This window comes from Brachyistius frenatus, unplaced genomic scaffold (assembly GCF_029030835.1).
Source record: "Brachyistius frenatus isolate BFR_SWC_R1_liver_20210118 unplaced genomic scaffold, ASM2903083v1 Contig_267, whole genome shotgun sequence".
Classification (NCBI taxonomy): domain Eukaryota; kingdom Metazoa; phylum Chordata; class Actinopteri; family Embiotocidae; genus Brachyistius; species Brachyistius frenatus.
In genome coordinates, this window is record NW_027210866.1 from 363967 (window position 1) to 383874 (window position 19908).

At 42.7% G+C, this 19908-nt stretch overlaps 1 protein-coding gene across 2 annotated transcripts in view; it reads left to right on the top strand.

Annotated features, from left to right (window-relative positions):
* The window catches only part of ank1a (ankyrin 1, erythrocytic a), an 88978-nt gene extending 70060 nt beyond the window's left edge, over nt 1-18918 (top strand). The window contains exons 27-45 of one of the 2 annotated variants that reach the window (XM_069721532.1): nt 35-150; nt 250-474; nt 698-852; nt 940-1151; nt 3188-3392; nt 3615-3711; nt 3871-4099; nt 4219-4347; nt 4468-4587; nt 4688-4772; nt 4968-5042; nt 5367-5498; nt 5670-5825; nt 11634-12282; nt 12471-12816; nt 15242-15325; nt 15619-15771; nt 17044-17142; nt 18509-18918. In XM_069721532.1, coding sequence (XP_069577633.1) covers nt 35-150; nt 250-474; nt 698-852; nt 940-1151; nt 3188-3392; nt 3615-3711; nt 3871-4099; nt 4219-4347; nt 4468-4587; nt 4688-4772; nt 4968-5042; nt 5367-5498; nt 5670-5825; nt 11634-12282; nt 12471-12816; nt 15242-15325; nt 15619-15771; nt 17044-17115 — 3240 coding nt within the window. In that variant the 3' untranslated portion in view covers nt 17116-17142; nt 18509-18918. Of the gene's footprint in view, nt 1-34; nt 151-249; nt 475-697; nt 853-939; nt 1152-3187; nt 3393-3614; nt 3712-3870; nt 4100-4218; nt 4348-4467; nt 4588-4687; nt 4773-4967; nt 5043-5366; nt 5499-5669; nt 5826-11633; nt 12283-12470; nt 12817-13072; nt 14302-15241; nt 15326-15618; nt 15772-17043; nt 17143-18508 lie in introns of those variants that run through there. The other variant, XM_069721531.1, reaches the window with a different exon arrangement.
* The last annotated feature ends 990 nt before the right edge of the window (nt 18919-19908 follow it).

Genomic DNA, 19908 nt, shown 5'->3' on the forward strand with positions numbered 1-19908 from the left:
TGTTCTGATCAGTTTGTCTTTTTGTCTGTTACAGCAACACACTCCACTTCCACTGCCCAAAGAATATGATGAGGACTCACTGATTCCCAGCAGCCCAGCGACCGAGACATCCGACAATGTCAGCCCAGTCGCTAGTCCCATACACACAGGGTCAGCACTATAAGCACAGAGGAGAATGTTTTAACCCCCCTCCCCTGCCCCCATGTTTAATATCTGATCAGGCAGCTGACAATCTTCATCCATTAACAGGTTTTTGGTGAGTTTTATGGTGGATGCTCGGGGCGGTTCAATGCGAGGCAGCAGGCATAATGGTCTGCGTGTCATCATACCTCCGCGGACATGTGCGGCACCCACCCGCATTACCTGCCGCCTGGTGAAGCCGCAGAAGCTGACCAGCCCCCCTCCGCTGGTGGAGGGAGAGGGGCTGGCCAGCAGGATCATTTCCCTGGGTCCAGCTGGCATGCAGTTCCTGGGGTGAGGAAGCGTCTGAAACGTTTCTCTGTTTGTTTAACTGGAACGAGTACATCGATTTTTACCCCGTGGATATGATTTGTTATAATTTACTGGTTCATCTACAAAACAGTTTAATATCAAGCAATAATAAAATTGCTTTTACACTGATAAAAGTAACGCCCTTTACCAGCCCAATTTCTAGTAAGTGATTATATGTACTCGTGTATTTCCGTGTGTGTGGCAGACCTGTGATTGTGGAGATCCCCCACTTTGCTGCTCTGGGTCGTGGTGACCGGGAGCTTGTAGTGCTGAGGAGCGAGAATGGCTCAGTCTGGAAAGAGCACCGCAATCGCTACGGCGATGAGGTGCTGGAAACAATCCTGAACGGGATGGACGAGGGTAAGAGTTGAAATGCATCATGGTTGACATTGTAGTGACTCTCACACACGTCACAGGAGTTTTATCTAACGGCCTTTCTCTCCCTAGACTTAGAAAGTCAAGAGGAACTCGGGAAGAAGCGAATCCGTCGCATTATCTCCACCGACTTCCCCCTTTACTTTGCTGTTGTGTCACGAGTCCAGCAAGAAAGCGACCTGATTGGTCCAGAGGGAGGTTCGCTGACAAGTAAACTGGTACCGATGGTCCAGGCCACATTTCCTGAGACGGCGGTCACCAAACGAGTCCGCCTGGGGCTGCAGGTGAGATGGGACGATGATAAGAAGGAAGGAGAGGAAAGAGAGAATCGTTAATGCCTGTGTTGCCTGGAAAAAAAAGCATGTTGGATTTACTTTGATTGATTGTGGAATGACCTGATCATATCAGCACTTGTGCCAAGTATCCCTGATTTAGTTTTCTGTTGTGTTTTTTTTTTTTTTGCTTTTCACATTTTACAGGACCTTTTTCCCTTTTATTTCACATATTGCATACACTTGGCACCTTCATACAACAGTGGACTGCTCACCTAGCGCTGATGTGTTATTGTTTGTTTTATCTTCAGTGAGGTTTCTATCACTAATGTATTTATTTTAGTAGCAAGCCCTGTACTAAGCATATTTAACACATTCATTTAAGGTAGGCCTACCTAAGAAATAAGTAATCTTCTGCATTCTTTTTGTAGCCATAAAAGACTGCGTGTGAGTTTATATGTATTTTCCAGTAGTTTTGGTATCGTTAATGTCTAGAAAATGTGCGGAAAGGCCGTTTTTTGTGTGTGTTTTTTTAAGAAGTGTTTCGCTACACTAAAATGTGTGACACCCGAGCACCTATCTTCAAACAATTTTCTTATGCCACTGTTTGTTGAATTTTTTTGTCCCCCTTTTGTGTGTCTGACTGCACTTCTCACGTCACATTTTCTCCAACATACACACCAAAGACTAGAGAAATAATTTTTAGAACAGTTTACCACAGTTATTCAATAAATTATTGTAAAAGGAACCATTTATAAGGATCTGTTTACAGGGGCGAGTTTCAGCACATTTGCTTTTGCTCAGTTTTCATTACACAAACATCCCCTCACGATTCATCCCTCCCTGTCCAATGTCGTGCTCCACCATCCTGTTTCAAAATAATTAATGGTACCAATTCACTGGACTGGTAACTGTACGATTAAAATCTGTGCATCAAGCAGTTCAACTGCAGATTACACTCTTAAAAAAACAGCAATACAGTCATCAGGTAGAAGATTTATTTTTGGCACACTGGTACAGTTCATTTATATCAGTGTCATTTCAAACATTTATCAATGTTAAAGTACATTACTGTAGTTTTTACTTCCTTCATAGTTCTTTGCAGTGCAGATATTTTAAGTTTCCATTTGCATGTCATTTAATTTTGACAGGTTAAATGTGCCCACAGTTTACCATCTGCTTTGCTGCATCCCGTATCTCCTAGCAAGGTCTGATTACAGATCAAGACTGCTAATTGCATTAATTCCTTTTTTCAACCAAGGTTTAAAACATTTTTTTTTGAAAGATCAGATGGAAACTTGTAATTCCAGTGTCAGAATTAATTTCAGTGAGTCAAAAGGACGGATACGTGAATGAATGGACCTTCCACTGCATGTTTTGGTTTGACAGCTGTCCTTTATATACATGAATGAATTTATCATATTCTAAATATGTCTTGCAAACTAACCTGCTACCACACGTTGTAACCTCTAAACTGAAAATAGTGTGTAACTGAATGTAAGTCAAATAGACATTTTTATAATATTCTGTATTTCCTTACACAGATTTATTTAGATTATTTCATAATTTTTAGAAACATATCTATTTAACTGAGATGTTGTGAAAATCATGTCATGAAAGGCCTTGTGAAAAACCACAGTGCCTTTTTCTTTGGTATCTCTTTTGTATTTATGTTTGTAAAAGCTTTGTGATAACAAACATTGTTACATTTTACAATAAAAACAAGAGTTATAAAGTCCAATTTGTGTTGCTATTGTCTTTGTTTTAATTATGAGGTATTTTATTCACTGTGGACTTCTCTCTTTTTCTCTTCACCTTTAATTTTTCCCAATTTGGTCGTCCCCCCGTTTACCTTTTTTTCCCCTGTTATTTTATCCCATCATTCATGTACCATTATCTCATTCCATCAACTATTCTGTTATCTTTTTAAATTGCCATTTTCTCTTCATGTTTCTTCCTCTTGTGTAATTTCCCATTTTCTATCACATCATCAAACCTGTGTCCCTGTTACGTATTCCCTCTCTCCATCATTTACTTTTCAACCTCAGGCTCAGCCTGTTCCCGATGAGCTGGTTGCAAAGCTGCTGGGTAGCCAAGCAAACTTCAGCCCTGTGGTCACTGTGGAGCCCCGGCGGCGCAAGTTTCACCGGCCCATCGGCCTGCGTGTACCCTTGCCCCCGTCCTGGATGGAGAGCCCCCGAGACTCTGGAGAGGGCGACACCACTAGTCTGCGTCTACTCTGCTCTGTCATAGGTATGTCATGTCACAGGTGGGGGAGTAACTGTGTGTTTGTGTCACTGAGACCAGTTTACTTTCATGGCAAGGAAAGAATTCTTCTGAGTGGAGTAAGTTTTCAGTGCCACAGTTGGATAAAATAATTTTTGTTATTATTTTGTCAAAACACTGCCTTCATGAGACTTTCTCTTTATAACCTTTGATCACTCAGTTTGACCTCTCATCCTGTCTGACTCCCAGGTGGCACAGCCCCGGCCCAGTGGGAAGATATTACTGGTACTACCAAGCTTGTCTATGCTAATGAATGTGCCAGTTTCACAACCAATGTTTCAGCACGGTAAGTTCAATCATCAACGTATACAATACAGCATTAAACTGAGATTATTGTAAGCCTCTTCCATCTCAAACCATTCCAGCAAGCAGCTCGACTGTGATTACAAAAGACATAGTAGAGATTTATGTCCAACACTGTTTACGTGTGATCGGTTCCTCTCAGATTCTGGCTGGCAGACTGTCCTCGGACAGCCGAGGCGGTCTCTTTTGCCAACCTGCTATACAGAGAGCTGTCAGCTGTACCCTACATGGCCAAATTTGTGGTGTTTGCGAAGATGAATGAGCTGCGCGAGGGCCGTCTGCGCTGCTACTGCATGACCGACGACAAGATGGATAAAACTCTGGAGCAACATGAGAACTTCACAGAGGTGGCTCGCAGCAGAGACATAGAGGTCAGTTCAGATACAGTACTTGAAGTTTGTTAAATATAATGTGAAGGAACAAAGAATCTGCAGTGTGTTTCTAGATCAGTTCTTCCTACTGTGGCTAATGCAGCTGTCTCATCTTGCAGGTGATGGAGGGAATGCCGCTTCACCTCGAGTGTTCAGGAAATCTCGTGCCAGTGAGGAAGGCCACCCAGCAGCCTCGGTGCTTTAGCTTCCAGGCCTTCAGGGATAACAGACTTCCTGTCTCTGTTAAGGTATTACCCTTCGGCTTTCTTCAGTTTTCGATTCTTTGTTGCTCACTGTTACTCCATCAGCTCTTTCTCCACTCCACTTATGTGTCTATCATCATTGCTGTCCCTGTATCTGTGTCTAAGGTGAGAGACAGCAGTAAAGAGCCCACTGGATTTTTGTCTTTCCTGCGCAAGACCACCAAGTATGAGGACAGCCAACACGTGCTGTGCAACCTCAACATCACTATGCCTCCATGTATCAAGGTAAAGCTCTTACAGTTAGCTATTAACATGACAGTTTCTTTAATTACAGTGATTTTTCCTGAGATGTCTGACCTCCATGGTGTTTGCTTGCCTCTGGCAGATTGTTGGGAGTGAAGATCGGAGGCGAACTCTGACCCCGCTGGCTTTAAGAGAAAGATACAGTGCCCTAAATGAGCCTGCTATGGGTACGAGGCTCTCACTCTCCCACTTTTACAGTTATACCTGCTTTTTCTTTTTATATGATAAAATAAGGCACATTATGATGGCTTTTTTCATCAAACTACTTCATCTACAGCATATACAGAATCCAGGGGCATCTCAGCCTAGTATTAACTTAATAGACTTATGTTTAAGTTTCAGTTCTGCTCTGATTTTTTTAGCATCAATGACTGCCATGGAGAGAACAGAGCTAAAGATGGCTGTCATTGCAGAACAGTTGGGGCTGAGCTGGGCGGGTGAGTGAATAGTGAGAATGTACTGAATTGTTTTTTATGTGCTTTCCATGTTTACCTTATGTCTGACGAGCTTGTCTAGCCACTGCTGATTAAACAAAGTTGTAACACGGTGCCCAGCCAATGAAACTAATTATTTTCTGCTTCCCTGCCAAGAGCCATAGCTATTTTACAGAGAGAATATTCTTCCTCTTCTGGATAGAGTTACTGCGACACAGTATACCATTTCAAGAACAAGACTGAATGCTACTACAACATGACTCATACGCTAGATTATATAAACTTTTACCGTGCTTATTTGATCTTCTCTGTCTCATTTTTAAACAGAGTTGGCACGTGAGCTTCAGCTCAGTGTGGATGACATCAATAAGATCCGTGTGGAGAATCCAAACTCACTCCTGGAGCAGAGCTCTGCACTGCTCAACCTGTGGGCCACTCGCGAGGGCAAGAGGGCCAAGAGTGAGTAAATGAGATCTGAGTTTGCTGCAAATTTCTCTCATCTCTTCACATTCTTTGAGTTTCCGCCTTTTTAATCCAGTCAGTTAGGTTTCTGTAATTGCTTGAAACACCTCCCCTCCTTCTCTTTTTCCTTGTCTGCTTGCTTCTCTTCTTCACGCGTCCTCACTGCAGTGGAGAGCTTATACACAGCTCTGAAGAGCATCGACCGTATGGACATCATCAACATGTTGGAGGGCCAGCCGCCTCAGCCTGTGAGACAGGGCTCCCGTGATTTCAGCCGACGCCGAAACAATGAGAGAGAGCACCTTTCCCCTGGTATGACCAATGGTAAGCTCCCTCCCCTGATCCCACTATGCAGCCCGTTCCCGTTATCCTTTTTTCCCTGATCGCAAGTACATTTTCCAATAAACTTACATCCTCTTTCCCTAACATCCCCAAAAGGCAATGTGAAGTTTGTTTACCTCCGAATTCTCTCTGTTGTCTCCATGTCTTTCTAATTTATTCCTTGTGATGCTCTTGTGTATGAAAGCTGCCAAAAAGGTCAAACTTTTGCAGGATTTTACCTCAGCAACATGCAGGGGGACTCAGGACACTCCTACTGTACTCCAACCGCTGTAGCCTTTGGTTATATATCCTACACTGCATTTATGTGCTGCTATGATGAGTGATAGAGAAATGCAGTGAGGTATCTAGAAAGTGATGATTAAATGGTGAATGTTGGGCAGTCACTGGTTTAGTGGAGTATTGATCTAGGTATTTCATAGAGATAAATTAATTCTTCTATCATTAATAGTTTCAGCTAATTTGTGTTTTTATTGTTTGTTAAGGTGGTTAAGAAATGTACTCAGCTCACTTTGAATAAACCAATCAGTCAACGTATAGTACCTGATAATATTTTAGATTTGTATTTACCCTTTTAGAAATGAAATTAAATATAATTTAGCATGATATCTTGTCTGTAAAACACCTTGTCATACATGATCAGTCCACATAGATCATCAGTATGGCCCAGCATATCTGGCCTTCCTACCAGTTGTCAGTCCTCAAGTCTTTTACTCCTTTTCCTCATGGTTTCCTTCACACATGCATACCCTACATCTTATTGACTCCATTTTCACCTCTGGACTGATGTGAGCTCCCCCTTCTTCCTGGACTGGCTTCTCCTCTCTGTCTCCAGTGCAGATGATGAGTTAGTCAGGCAGGCGACAGGTCCTCTCTGTGAAAACTTGGAGCAATAAACAGAGATGTAACAATGCATACGGATGTGACCATGACAATCAAAGGGTGAAAAGGGAGACTTTCAGATCACAGCTGCAGTGAATCTGATAACCGTGTATCTGTCTTCTCTGTCTATCTGTCTGGCTACCTGCCTCCCAAAGGCCGTTCCTGCTTTGACTTGGTGGCTTCGAATACCTTGGATATTGTGTCCTCTGCTTGTTTTACAGCGATCTCAGTGAGAGATTTAAAGAGGTTTATGACTTCCTGATCCAGTTTAGTACATACTTAAGGCACAGCAACAACACCCAGCCTGACTTTTTAGGCCATAAATAAAAAGGGTCAATGAATAAAATTGCAAATAAATAAAACAGTCAAAGATAGGAAAAATAAATCTTTGAATGCTAAAAAGAAATTGAAAATAACAGGCCACACCTTTCAAAAAACATTGTGGCACACACATACATTTATTTTTGATTTCCTTATGCATCAGATTTATTTATTCACTTCTGAATAAACTTTATTTATTTCTCAGATCTTTTCCCTGGTTCACTTATTCATTTATTCAATTTATTTGAAAGCAAACAGTTTTGGAAATATACTAGTTTGCTTTCTTTCCAAAAGTTAGATGAGAAAATGATACAAGTCTCACGTCTGTCTGTTAAATATAGAATCACAGCGAGCAGGTAGTTAGCTTAGCTTAGCTAAGACTGGAGACAGGTGGAAACAGCTAGCCAAGTTTTGTCCTGGCCATAGACTGTATATAAAAGGTTCTGGACTTTCTTTTGGCTGATGTGGTAACTTCTCGGTGTCCAAGGGTTTCTCGGCATTAAGTTACAAAGCCAAGAAATGTTACCCAATGCAAAACCAAAGCTGGTTATTTTAAAGTAACAAGATATAAGTTGGTAAACATGGGGTTAAGCAGTGATAGCAGAAGCAGACTGTAGGTTGTTAATGTTAAAACGGAGTCAGGTTAACTTTCCCCCCATTTTCAGTTTTTATGCTAAGCTAAGCTAACCGGCTGCTTGCAGTAGCTTCTTATTTAGCGTACAAACATGAGAGTTGTATCAATCATCTTATCTAATGTTTGCCAATGAAAGGAAGGAGGTCTAAAAGTATAAATCCAAAAAGTTGGGTTCTGTCCGACATACAAAAGAACACTATATCTTATTATCTGCAAAGTAGTGTTGTTTTTTTGCTTTTGTTTTTTGTTTTTTTTACAGTAAAAGTTCCCGCTTACATCTATAGGATCAGTTTTCCGTCATAGTTCTTGTGCACCTCGACTGTAGGCCAACACTTTTTCTAAAGTTTGTTCATTTGTAGGTTCAAATAAAACTAGATCACATTAGAGTTAGACTTCTTCCTTTTTTTTTAAGGGAGTATCTAAATTCTGTCTGCCTGTTGTTGCATGGGGAGTAGTTTGAGTCTCTTTAGGGTTAATGTTGGTGCACTGAATGTCCTTTTGGGAGCCCTGTTTTCATTCCCTGTGAATCTGTCCCTCTCTCTGTGTTTCTCTGGACATGTCATCTGCAGCCTAGCCGCCCTACTCTTCCTCCTTCTCACTCCTCTCCGAACTCTGACTTCATGCCGACCTCATGTTGACCTCTGACCCACATCTTTAGCTTTTATTTTTTTCGCGACCAGTTTCTTTATTTTTTTCTCTTGAAAACCCGCACCTTTTTAAATGTCCGCTCTGTGACAGATACCCCTCACACAGACTGTGTACTCAGCACCCACTGGGAGGGGGGAGGTGACCCTCGCTCTCTCTTGCTGTTTCTGTCTGTGTTCATCACCCTATTTTATATTCCTCTTTCTCTCTTCTTTCGCTCTTCTCTTTTTCCTTTCCCTCTTTTCCCATCCCTTCTTTCCCTGCCCTCCTGCATGTCGGCATGTGCACAAGACTTTCATTGCTCATCTTCCTCTGTGTTTGCATGGAGACACTGGGATGAAGGGCAGCAGTAACACTGGCTTGTCGGAGATAACGCTTCACACACTGCATTAGCACCTAATGCTGCCTGACCAACAGACATGTGTCTTTGCATGGCATGCATATTGAGAATGACTCTACAGTCTGTCTCTGTTACTCCTCAGTGATCTGTCCTAAGGGGGGTAAAAAAAAAAAAAAAAAAAAAAAAGGCCATAAACCTTTTTTGTGAACAGTGACTTGTGTCTGCTCTGTTCATGTATGAATGTTGTGGTCGTTTTGTGTGTCGCTGATTCTATGTAAACTATTTCCATCTTATTTTGTGTCAAAAACATGTTTTTTGTGTTTTTGTGAGTGTTGTCTGATGGTCAAATTGATAATGTCCCTCTCCTTATTTAAATGTGGTTATTTTTTAATGTGCAAATCAGTCTGTGTGATTGTATCAGTGCGAGCGTCTTTATGTGTTTTGATTTGTAAAATGTGTTTTGTGTCTTCCATATACATGTGTGCCCAGTGTTAATGGGCTGAAAGAGTGTATTTCTGTTACGTGTGTTTTTATGTGAGATTCTCTGCTTTGTCTCTCTATATTTCTGTCTTTCAGTCAGGGGGGTTCAGAAAATCTCAGTCACATTTTTTCATATTTCACATTCTCATCTTGATTTTGTTTGTCTTCCCAATATCACTCTTGACCATTATTTTCTAATTTACTGACACGAAAGAGAGAAGACTGACAAACTCTTTCAATAACAAATTCATGGAAAACGGAAGCATTTAGTTTTTATATAATTTTGTATTTTGTGTTGTGTTACCAAATGCAGACTGATAACACATAACCATGGCTTCTGGTCCAGAGAAGTAGAGTTCATACACACAGACTAACATCATATATATATGTTTCATAAATACTCACCCAACCCTGCACCACATTAACTTGTCAGACAAATATGTGCTGGTACTGTAAAGTCATAAACCATGTTTATTTCGTTGATTTGTTTTTCTCTCCAAAATAGACTTGTTCTATCAGATATTCATAACAAATGTTCATACATGATTCACATTTTCTGCAAGTGATCCATAATACAGTGAATTTGGCATATATAAGGGTAATCATGTGATTTTGGTTTAATTTAGAAATCACTGTAATTATATTTTAATCATATTATTAAAGTTATAACTAATTTCTGCAGACAATATAACTCAGATTTGAACCATCAGTGTACAGACAAATATTAAACAGCATTTGAAGAAAAGCCAAATGGAAACTAATCATTTGAGACATAGCCCCTAAACTTTAAAAGGACCTGATGCCTCTGTATCTTTGGGGATCTGAATAAAAACATCAAATGATGTTAAAAAAATAATTCATCATCTATGAACATAAAAAGACTCCTGTCTATTTCTGTTTTCACAGCTCATTTGTGGGGGTTTTCTCACAAATCTTCATAGTGCAAAGCACTAACAAAAATATACATGTATTTATTATTAATACTTCATGATAAGACAACTGACAGCAGCTGAAAGGGTGAAAGAGAAAGTAGGACAAGGGGTCTTTTTTGCCGCTTGGTGTCTCAAATATCTCCTGCACACTCAGCAATAGTCTCCTGCCAACCATGAATCAAGTTACACCCTGTGCTCTGCACAGTTTTATTATCACTGTACAGTACAGCTATACGGTCAGTCTTTCTCACTCATATGCATATGAACGTGGTCCTGCATTAAGGAAATTTTCTCCTCCTCTTCCTTTATTACGTATTTCATGCCCTGCACCACATTCTGTTTTATATTCTGGTTAATACACTCCTTGGTAATATGTCCTGTAATGTTACAGTCATACTGCTACTTTTCTTTATCCTCTTCCATTCATCAACATCTTTGTAGACACAATTCACTTCATTTCCAGGGTCATTTTCAGAATAATTCATTCGGTATGATCAGGTTACAATACAGATTATTTGTGTATTTACAGAGTAAAAGTGCACTCTTCATAGTCCTCCACTGGATTTTCTTTCTTTTGAAGCATGTCATATAAGAGTCATTATTTGAATAAAAACATCATCCCTGCTCCTGTGACATTGTGCTCTGCCATTCCAGGTCTGGTTTTAGAAGAAAGAAAAAAATATTGTTACCAAGGGTGTTTGAGAAACAGCTGTAGGAGTGACCTGAGTCCACAGCACATTAACAACATGCAGTCTTATTAATTGATATAACTGCACTTGAAATGCTAATTCAAATTTTTGTCCGAGGCAGCAACCGTATGAAAACTGAAGTCTGCTGTAACTCTGTCTGCACAATTATCAACACTCTTAAGAGTTTTATGTTTCTGTGGCTGTGTTATATTGAATGCATTATAATAAATGTATGTGTCAATGAGAGCGCAAACAGCTCTGTGGAGTGAGCAGAGAGTGTGTTCACTTGTGTGTGAGGAGAAAATGAGTTTGCCTGCGTGCATGCCATCTAGCCTGACAACAATATTAACCTGCCTGTTTCTGAGTGGGTCTGAATGCATGCATAGATGAGTGTGAGTGTATGTGCGTATTAGTATGAGACAAGTGTGTCCCTGCCAGACAGGTGTCAGTAATCCCTCTCCGTCTCCCTGCAGGTGGCAGCCAGCAGAGCAGCATCAGTCACTGCTGGGTTCGAACCTCAGTGTCAGTCTCTTGGTCCGTCTGGCTGTGTCTGCTGCTGCTGCCGCTGCTGCTCTCACCGTCAGCGCTGGCTGATTGAGCTTGACAAACCCTCTTCTAAAAGCTGCCCTTGCTCTCTTGTCCTAAGCTCCTTGCACCTTTATTCCAGCTCCTATTGTCTTGGTCCCCCACCCCTCTCTTCCACCCCACTCCTCTCCCATTTGTCCCTTCAGCCTCCTCTACTCCTCCCCTTGATGCCCAGCTCCTGGGCAGGGGCACTTATCCCCTCCCAGGGTCGCGATGCTGTGGGGGTGAGGTGGGGAGCGAGGCGGGGGGCCGGGTGTCAGTGTGCCTCTCTCTGTCTCGCTCCAGGTTATGGGCTCGCGCAGGATGAGCTTCTGTCACCGGCCTCCATGCAGTACAGCCTGCCCTCCCCGCTGGGTGCTGAGCCTTACTGGCAGGAGGTCTCCAGTCTGGACTGTGCACCCATTGCTACCACAGAAGAAGACACCCTGATGGAGATGTCTGATGTGCAGGTGTGGCCCTCAGGCAACAGCCCTTCTCTGGTGCCCGTGGAGGATTCCTCGCTGGAGTGCAGCAATGCCGATGATTCAGAAGGTCTGCTAGGGCTGCCGTACGGAAGTCTTGGTCGGCCGGCCAGTCAGGCCAGCGCAGCCAGCGGAGGGGGTGGGGTGCTGAGTGGCTCCATTGAGCTGCCCGAAGACGATTCAGAGATGGGCGTTGACTCGCTCAGCACAGCCACGCCTGCCTCGCTCGGTGGCACCATCGCTGGGATCAATCTTAACGGGCTGAACAATGGTCAGGGGTCAGAGGCAAGTTCAGAGGCATCAGCCGTCACAAATACGACTGGTGGCGATGGAGCTGGAGGAGGAGGAGGAGGAGGAGAAGGCCGGACGGGCTCAGTCGAAGGGTGTTCTCTTGTTGCAGGACAGCAAAGGGTGTATGCCCGATTGAGTGAGTCCCCTGGTCTGAGCTGTGTTGCAGATCGAAATGGAGACAGGTGAGTCAGACCTCTGTAAGCCTTTCAGGTTGTGCAAAGACACAAAATTCCCTTTTAACTTATTGCATGTCAGTGAAAATTCATAACCAAGGAGTTATGGTAGCTGTTTCATTGTCCTTGCAGTAATCATGTATAATGCATATACCACCTCATCATTGATCCAGTGATCTTTTTATTGGTCCTTTCAGGTCAGGTAATGGTGGAAACGGAGGTGGTGGAGGCTCTTTCCTTTCCTACATGCAGGAACAGACCGGCCCAGGGTGGATCCCTGTCACTGACCCTCAGGCTTGGGTGGGCAGTCAGCCTAAACCCAGGCAGGCCATAGAGACCATGATGTCATCAGTACGTAACGCAGTGGACGGTGACCAGTCCTGTGTGTCCCAGGAGGCCTTGCTACAGCCTGTGAGGGACATGGGGCACTCTGAGATCTTACGGGGGCACTTCAGAGGTACCCAACCATTTGAGAAGGGTTTGGGCTTCCCACACAGGGTACCCGAGTTGAGGGCCTGGGATGACGTGCGCCTGAAGGGCCAGGTGAGTGTGTTGCTTCTCCCATGCAAAATTAAAGGCATGAAAATCAGTAGGACTCCTCTGGGGACCTTAAGTGTCTGTACAACATTTCATGGCTGTTCATATTTCAGTCTAATTGGTGGACTGAACAACAGACATAAAAACTACTGTGATTTTACAACTTTTTTTTAATGACAGAGTACCAAAGTCTCAACCTGCCTTCATCAAAGAAATGTTGTGAAGTTTTATAAAAAAAAAAATTCAAACAATCCAACTGCTCCCTGCTCTGTAGGTTGATTTAGCAGATACAGTGAATACAGTACTACAATGTTGACCACACAACAAGCAGAGCTCTGGTGGTCGTTTTGGTTTTCTTCTTCCTCTCCTAGAAGTCACACGTTTAAATCAGATGTAACATTCAAATCAGCATTATCTTTTGCATGATATGTCCTAAAACATAAACACAACTGCAAACACACATGGGATCTTTGGCCCAAGATGGGCACAAACAGCAGGTCCGGCCAAATATAGAAAGCGCTCTCACTCCCCCACTCATGTTACATGATCCCCACCCGTCATTCCCACATTCGCTTTCTGGCACAACACGGACACATCACACTGTACAGGACAATCTCAGCAGTGAAACTGTGCGAGGGCAAAAATAGTCACATTTGTGTCGCATTTAGGACTTTTGTGGGTTTGATTCTGCACGTCGCTCATGCCGGTCTTTAAAGAGCCCACCTTGACTTTGTTTGGAGGCAGCGATCTGCTGCATAAGTGTGTCTGCATAGTGATATGATTGTTTTTGAAGAAATATACCTACTGTGGGTTGTGGATCATGGGGAATGACAAAGAGTTTGTAATTAGAGTACTGAGTATGTGAGAGAAGTTTCTTAGTGTGTTACCACAGCACGCAGAGACGCACGGGAGTATCTTGAGGTATTTAAAGCCCACATATCACATGGTCAGACAGCGAGAGAGGTGGGAACAGAAGCCTCCCAAGGTTGCTTTTGGATGACTGGGTACTCCTGATCTGACAGTGGGAAGGAGAAGGAATAGAGTCGAGAGGAAAAGGGCCCGGTGCCCCAGCTAATGGAGGACAGATATGAACTGAAAGACGCAACACTAGCTGGACTGAACCGGTGACAAAAGCCAAAGCTGCAGCTGTTACCTTCTCCCTTTGCTGTGAGAAGTGCTGTGTGGGAAACAGGAGTCGCTGAAGACAGAAGGACCGAAGCCGGAGTCGTCCATTGCAGCTCGTGTTGATTTGCTGGGGGTCAAAGTGGGATAATGTGGGCCCTGGTGACCGAGCTCCTCTTCAGCTTCGTGCTGCTAGCCTTCCTAGTCATCAGCTGTCAGAATGTCCTCCACATCGCCAGCGGCTCGGTGCGGTCTGTGCTCACCTACATACACGCTCAGCTGGACCACGAGCTCGGTGAGGTTGAGGGAGTAGCTGACGAAGAGGAAAACGTCACCACCAGAGTGGTTCGCCGCAGAGTCATCCTTAAGGTACAAAGAGAGCGACCGTGGAGAGTCAAGCAGGAGTTGAAGAACCAGTTTACCGGCAAGAAAATATTATGAAAGAAAAGAGCAAGAGGAAAATATTCTTTGATGAACGGTTGAAGGATGCAGTGTATTTGATCAAATGCAGCAGCGATACATGATAGGTTTGTGGTAATAGGAGTAATTGATTTGACAGGTTTTTTTTATTACAGTTGAGTGGAATAGGTGTGACCACAGTGGCAGTGACAATTAACCAAGGACACACTGGACACCAGGAAATGTGGCATATGTGTTGGGAATCATTTTCATTCTGTGAAAATATTCAGATTACTGTGTGGCTAAATTTATCTACCGCTGTTACGGATGTAAATAGATTGTTTTCTGCTCAACGAGTTTGGACTCCAGTTCTAAAAAAAAAAAAAAAAAAAGTCGCATGGGCTCTGTGGCATTTTCTTTCTACTGTACCTCGAAGTCCCTCAGCACCAAACATTTGTTTGAGTTTTGTTCAGGTCTAGACCAGCACAAACTACTGTCGTTCTTAGCTTAATTGTCCGGCAGCAGGAATTTCTTTGAATTTATAAATAGCTGTGTAGACATGCAGCAGATTATTATGGGTCTTAACAGCATTGTCATGAACCTCATGAACTGTAATTACAAGTGTCCCAAAGAAACATTAGTGAACTCTGTGGATCTCGAATGGTGGATTTACTTGCTCCCACAAACAAACAAATTAACCCCTCAATCAACTGCCATTCATCTGCTTCTCAGTGTTGCCAGTTAGTGGAGCAATTTATGGCATTCAAATTATTACACAACATTATTACGCAGCTATTTTAAAATGTTTCCAAAATTCAAAAAGGAGGAAGTGCAGTTTGTGTTTTCTTAAAAAAAAAAAAAAAAAAACCCCATACATTATTTATGAATATAAATGCTTTTCTCTTCACAGGGTGATGAGGTTGAAGATCTTCCAGGAGAGCAAGTAAGCGAGGAACAGTTCACAGATGAACATGGAAACATTGTCACAAAAAAGGTCAGCCATGCAAAATGGATTTAAATTGTTTTTCAGGAGTTGAGTCATTGTTCTTATTTCAGTGTCACAAGACTCACTCAGCATCTTCCCACACAATGAATATTAAACTAATAATCATTTCAAAGTTCCTCATGACATTACATCATTGATATATTTTGATTTTTGTTTTTCTCCATAAGCATTTCTTCATATTTCACCGACTCTTTTCACTGCCTTTTCCACCCTCTCTGCTTTCACCCATCACTCTCTCCCACCCTCCTGTGTGCGGTTGTGTACATGTGTGTCGATGATAGATTGTGCGTAAGGTTGTGCGCAGAGGGAAGGGTTCAGGTGAGGAGGGGGTTCAGGAGATGAGCCTGGAGGGTTCTCTGCAGGACGCCAACGAGCTGGAGGGCGATGCTGAGCAGTTCATGAGCTACGCCATCTTGGGTCGGGACAGCGGCAAGGTGGGCTTCTGATCTGCAGGCAGCTCTCGGTCTCACCTGAGGCTCCTATTGTTAGATAGGGTGTGCAGGGAGAGCCGAAATCGACTGAATTATACCAGGTGATACAGCTGAGCACTATCTGATGAGACTCTGTTTGATCTAAATCCCTGTAGTTTTAGTGATTAGGGGACTCTGGGTTGCAGTGAGCTTTAAAGTCTCACCTCATCGGTGCTTCCCAGGCATCCTTCACAGTCCTTATGTAGCTTAACCTGCATGAGCACAGTTTGTTTGTGTTCTCATGACTTCAAAAGCTGTTTCATTGTGTGTCAGACCTAAATAACTACAGAAGACAGACGTGTTCAATTTATTTCTTGACTGCTGACCTTCTGTAACATTTATCTCGCCCAAATATTCCTATCTCCTGTTCATCTCCTGCATGTAAGGGGAACAAGTGAGTCCACGTGACTCTGGTGCTGTTATTGCTTTGGTTCTGGTGCTCAAAGTCCATCAGCTCATTCTGGGTTTCATCACTTTAGTAGTCGCTAAGCCAGGTCATGTGTTTTTTTTCCTGCATATTAATGACTGAATGAATTGATTGTGGTTCCTCGCAGTGGTTATAATTTCCATTTTCTCCCCATCAGTTGTCTCTGTCTTTTTGCCTTCATTAAAGTTTACAGCCCTTAAACTGTGACTGTGTGCCTTGTCACTCAAACCAACACGAGTCTCTCAATCAGAGCTGGGTCAAATACTATTTACAGTCATTGAACGGGAGTTCAACATGCCCGATCATTCAGACTACTTGTGTGTTCATTTGAAGAGCATTGCTTTTGTAATTGGTCCATTGTCTTATGTGGCTCAGTGCCATCCATTTAGTAAGCTGTTCAAAAATGAACATTTAAAATATTATTTGACACTACTCTGACCGGCAAATGCAGTGTCTTACCTGTCTTTCCAACTGCCAGCCATCACTTCTGTCCTTGCTTGACTGTTTATACATAATTTCTTTCTTTTTCCCCTCTCTTCACTTAATTGTCTCTCACATCTCTGTTACATCTCCCGTGTTGTTTTCTCTGTTTATCTGTCCTCTCTTTCCTTGTGGTTCTATTTGTTCCCTCTGCGTGTCTATTTCTGTTTTCATTTTCTCATCTTTCCCCGCCTCTGTCCCTTTCTCTTTTATTTCACTCTCCCTTACTAATATCCCCTCAATCCCTTGTTCTGCTCCTGTCATCCCACCTCTTCTCATCCTCGCACCTCTTCTGCCGTCATCCTCCTCCCTCCTCCTCCCCGATGTAGCCCGATACTGTGGATGTGAAGAAAGGTGCTCAGATAGTGAAATGTGCCAGTCTGCGGAGAGTTAAGCAGTGAGGCAGACTGAGTGCTGCGTCCCCGCAGGTACGGGACTGACCCACAGCGCCTCATTTGACCTGTGGGCTAGACCATTTAATCCAGTCTCTCTGGATTAAATGCATCTGAATGTAACTTTAATACAATACTAATGATATGTAACGTGATGCTGGCACAGCTAAATGAAACGTAGATCTTCAATTTAATTAATGATTAAAATAATAATGACAAAAAGAAGTATTGTTGTCATTATTAATCTTTTGCCCATAAAATAAGTAATAAATATCATCAGGAAAACCTAAGTGCTGGAAGAGCAACCTGCTATCTCATGACAAACTTTGTCACGTCTGTATAATACAGAAATGAATTTGATTCTGATAGTTTTAGTATTAATCCAGGTGATATTTAGTAAAATGACATGTCCTTAGAAACCTGAGATGACTGGTAATGTTTCAGGAATTTCCTTTTTGCCTCTTGAGTTTTACACCAAACAAAATAGTTTTACAGCCTGTGTAAATAATTGTGGCTGCTCGCCTTCTGGCAAATGCTTTGTCATGTTTACATCAGAGTGTGGAGTTATATTTGTGAATAACCAAATGAAATAGATGCAGTTTGCTTAAATCACATTATTCTTTGTGTGATGCTAGTTCTCCCACTCCCATAATGCCCTGTTGTGCACTCAGAAACGGGACACAAATATAATTCCATATGTCTTGCGCAAACAGATCATTCATGTTGCAATGAATTATATCAGGTCAGCTGTTTTCTTCATGCATGTTGTGACAGGCTGTAAAAAGGTTGGCACAATGTGCACTCAGCAAACCAAACAACCTATCCTGGAAAGTGTCAGCTCCCAAGGTCAAAGCTGCAAGGCCAGGTCTCCAGAGAATGGGAGCCACTACATTGTGTGTGTTTTTGTGTGTGTGTGTGTGTGTGTGTGTGTGTGTGTGTGTGTGTGTGTGTGTGTGTGTGTGTGTGTGTGTGTGTGTGTGTGTGTGTGTGTGTGTGTGTGTGTGTGTGTGTGTGTGTGTGTGTGTGTGTGTGTGTGTGTGTGTGTGTGTGACTTGCCCTTTCTAACGTAAAGGCCGTGACATTCCTGAGATTACTGATATTTCAAGCTGCTGAATATTAAACCACTTTTGCCAACCATTTTTGCTTCAATGCTTTTGCAGAACTAATGTGTTGTGTTGTGGAGAGTTCTGGTGGCTAATTAAAAAAAATAGGGGAAGAATGTGGGTGACATATGAGGATCAGATTAAGGAAATTTCAAAGCCCATTTGACATTTTAGTCTGGCCATTTTAAAGACTCACATTTGCATTGACTGGTTCCAGCTTGCATGAGACATCTGTTCTGTACAGTCGTAAGGCAAAAGTTTGTCCCGTCCTAAATCAGTACATTTCCCTCTGTCCACAGAGTTCTCCACAGGATTCAACTCCTTCACCAAAACCATCCTACATGGGCACATGACCAGCAGCAGCTGACAGGAAGAAGACCACACATAAAAAGGCAGACACATGGAAATGAATGGCAACAGACACCAACTCAATGACAACCACAGTGGCTATGCCGACTATCAGCACGCACCAGATGAAAAGGATACGGATTTACTTGTAGTTTTTATGACATTTTTTTTCCTTTTTAAAAGAAAACGTGGAAAAAAAAAAACATCCACTACTAAGCTAGAAGCATGATTTTGTATAAAACAAAAACCAAACACACACAAAAAAAAAAAAAAAAAAAAAAACTAGCAACCAAAACGTGCTTCCTGTTATCTGTATCAGCATGAGTGACTGCTGCCGCATGGCCTGTCTTTAACTACAAAATACTGAGGGAGTACAGGGGTGGGTGAAAGGGTGGGGGAGGGATGGGGAGGAGACACTGCTGTATGGGACATATGGGACAGGCATGCAATTGTAGGCTATGGTCAACCACAGGCCTATTTTCTAAACCAATGGGGAAATGTCTATCAGTCAAACTTTAGAAAAAGAGACTAAAATACTGAGAATTACGTAATCTCTAGGCAACAGGCTAGTCCCCCTCCTCCACAACACACTCTTTCAACTAAGAGCATCACAAACTAGTTTAAAACCTGTCCCAGTGCTCTCTAAGTCCAGTAAAGCTACAATTACCACCCAAGGATATCAGTGTTGTACATAATATTGTATGCACTAAAATGCTCTACGTGACTGTGTGTTACGTGTGTTGTTTATGTTATAAGATCCCTATGCGATGCCACTGATGCTGCTGTTTCAGGTACATAAGAAATCCCTCCCTGTTTTTCCTGTTTGGTTCGTTTGGTCAGAATCTATATATTATTCTATATATCTTGAGATCTTTGTGGGTACAAGAACATACAAAATGTTGTGTCGCTCTGCCTGTTTTAAACGTTGGATTTATGTGTGTCCGGTGTTTGTTTCTTTGTGCTTTTCACATGCTTTCGTCCTTTGCTTTTTGACATGTCAAACTGTAGAGGGAAGACATGCTGTAAGTCATTTACTGTACCGTGGGGGTTTCTTTGAGCTTCGGGAGGCAGGTTTCTGCAGTGAACCTGCCTCCCTAATCTTCTCTCAGAGTGTTTGCCTTGTGGAGAGGGCGACAATGAGATGCACGATAAGTGACAGATTATCATGAGAGATTGATCTACTCGACCATCCCACTCCTCTGCCTTGTCCCCACTGTCCCGTATCCTTGTGCGGTTTGTGTTAATATGATGTCTGTCTGAACCAAAATCCCAATACCTCTCTTCACCCTGAATCCTTCCCCCATAGCCCAACCTCTGCTTCTCCATCCCCTCTCCTCTGCAGCCGGCCTCT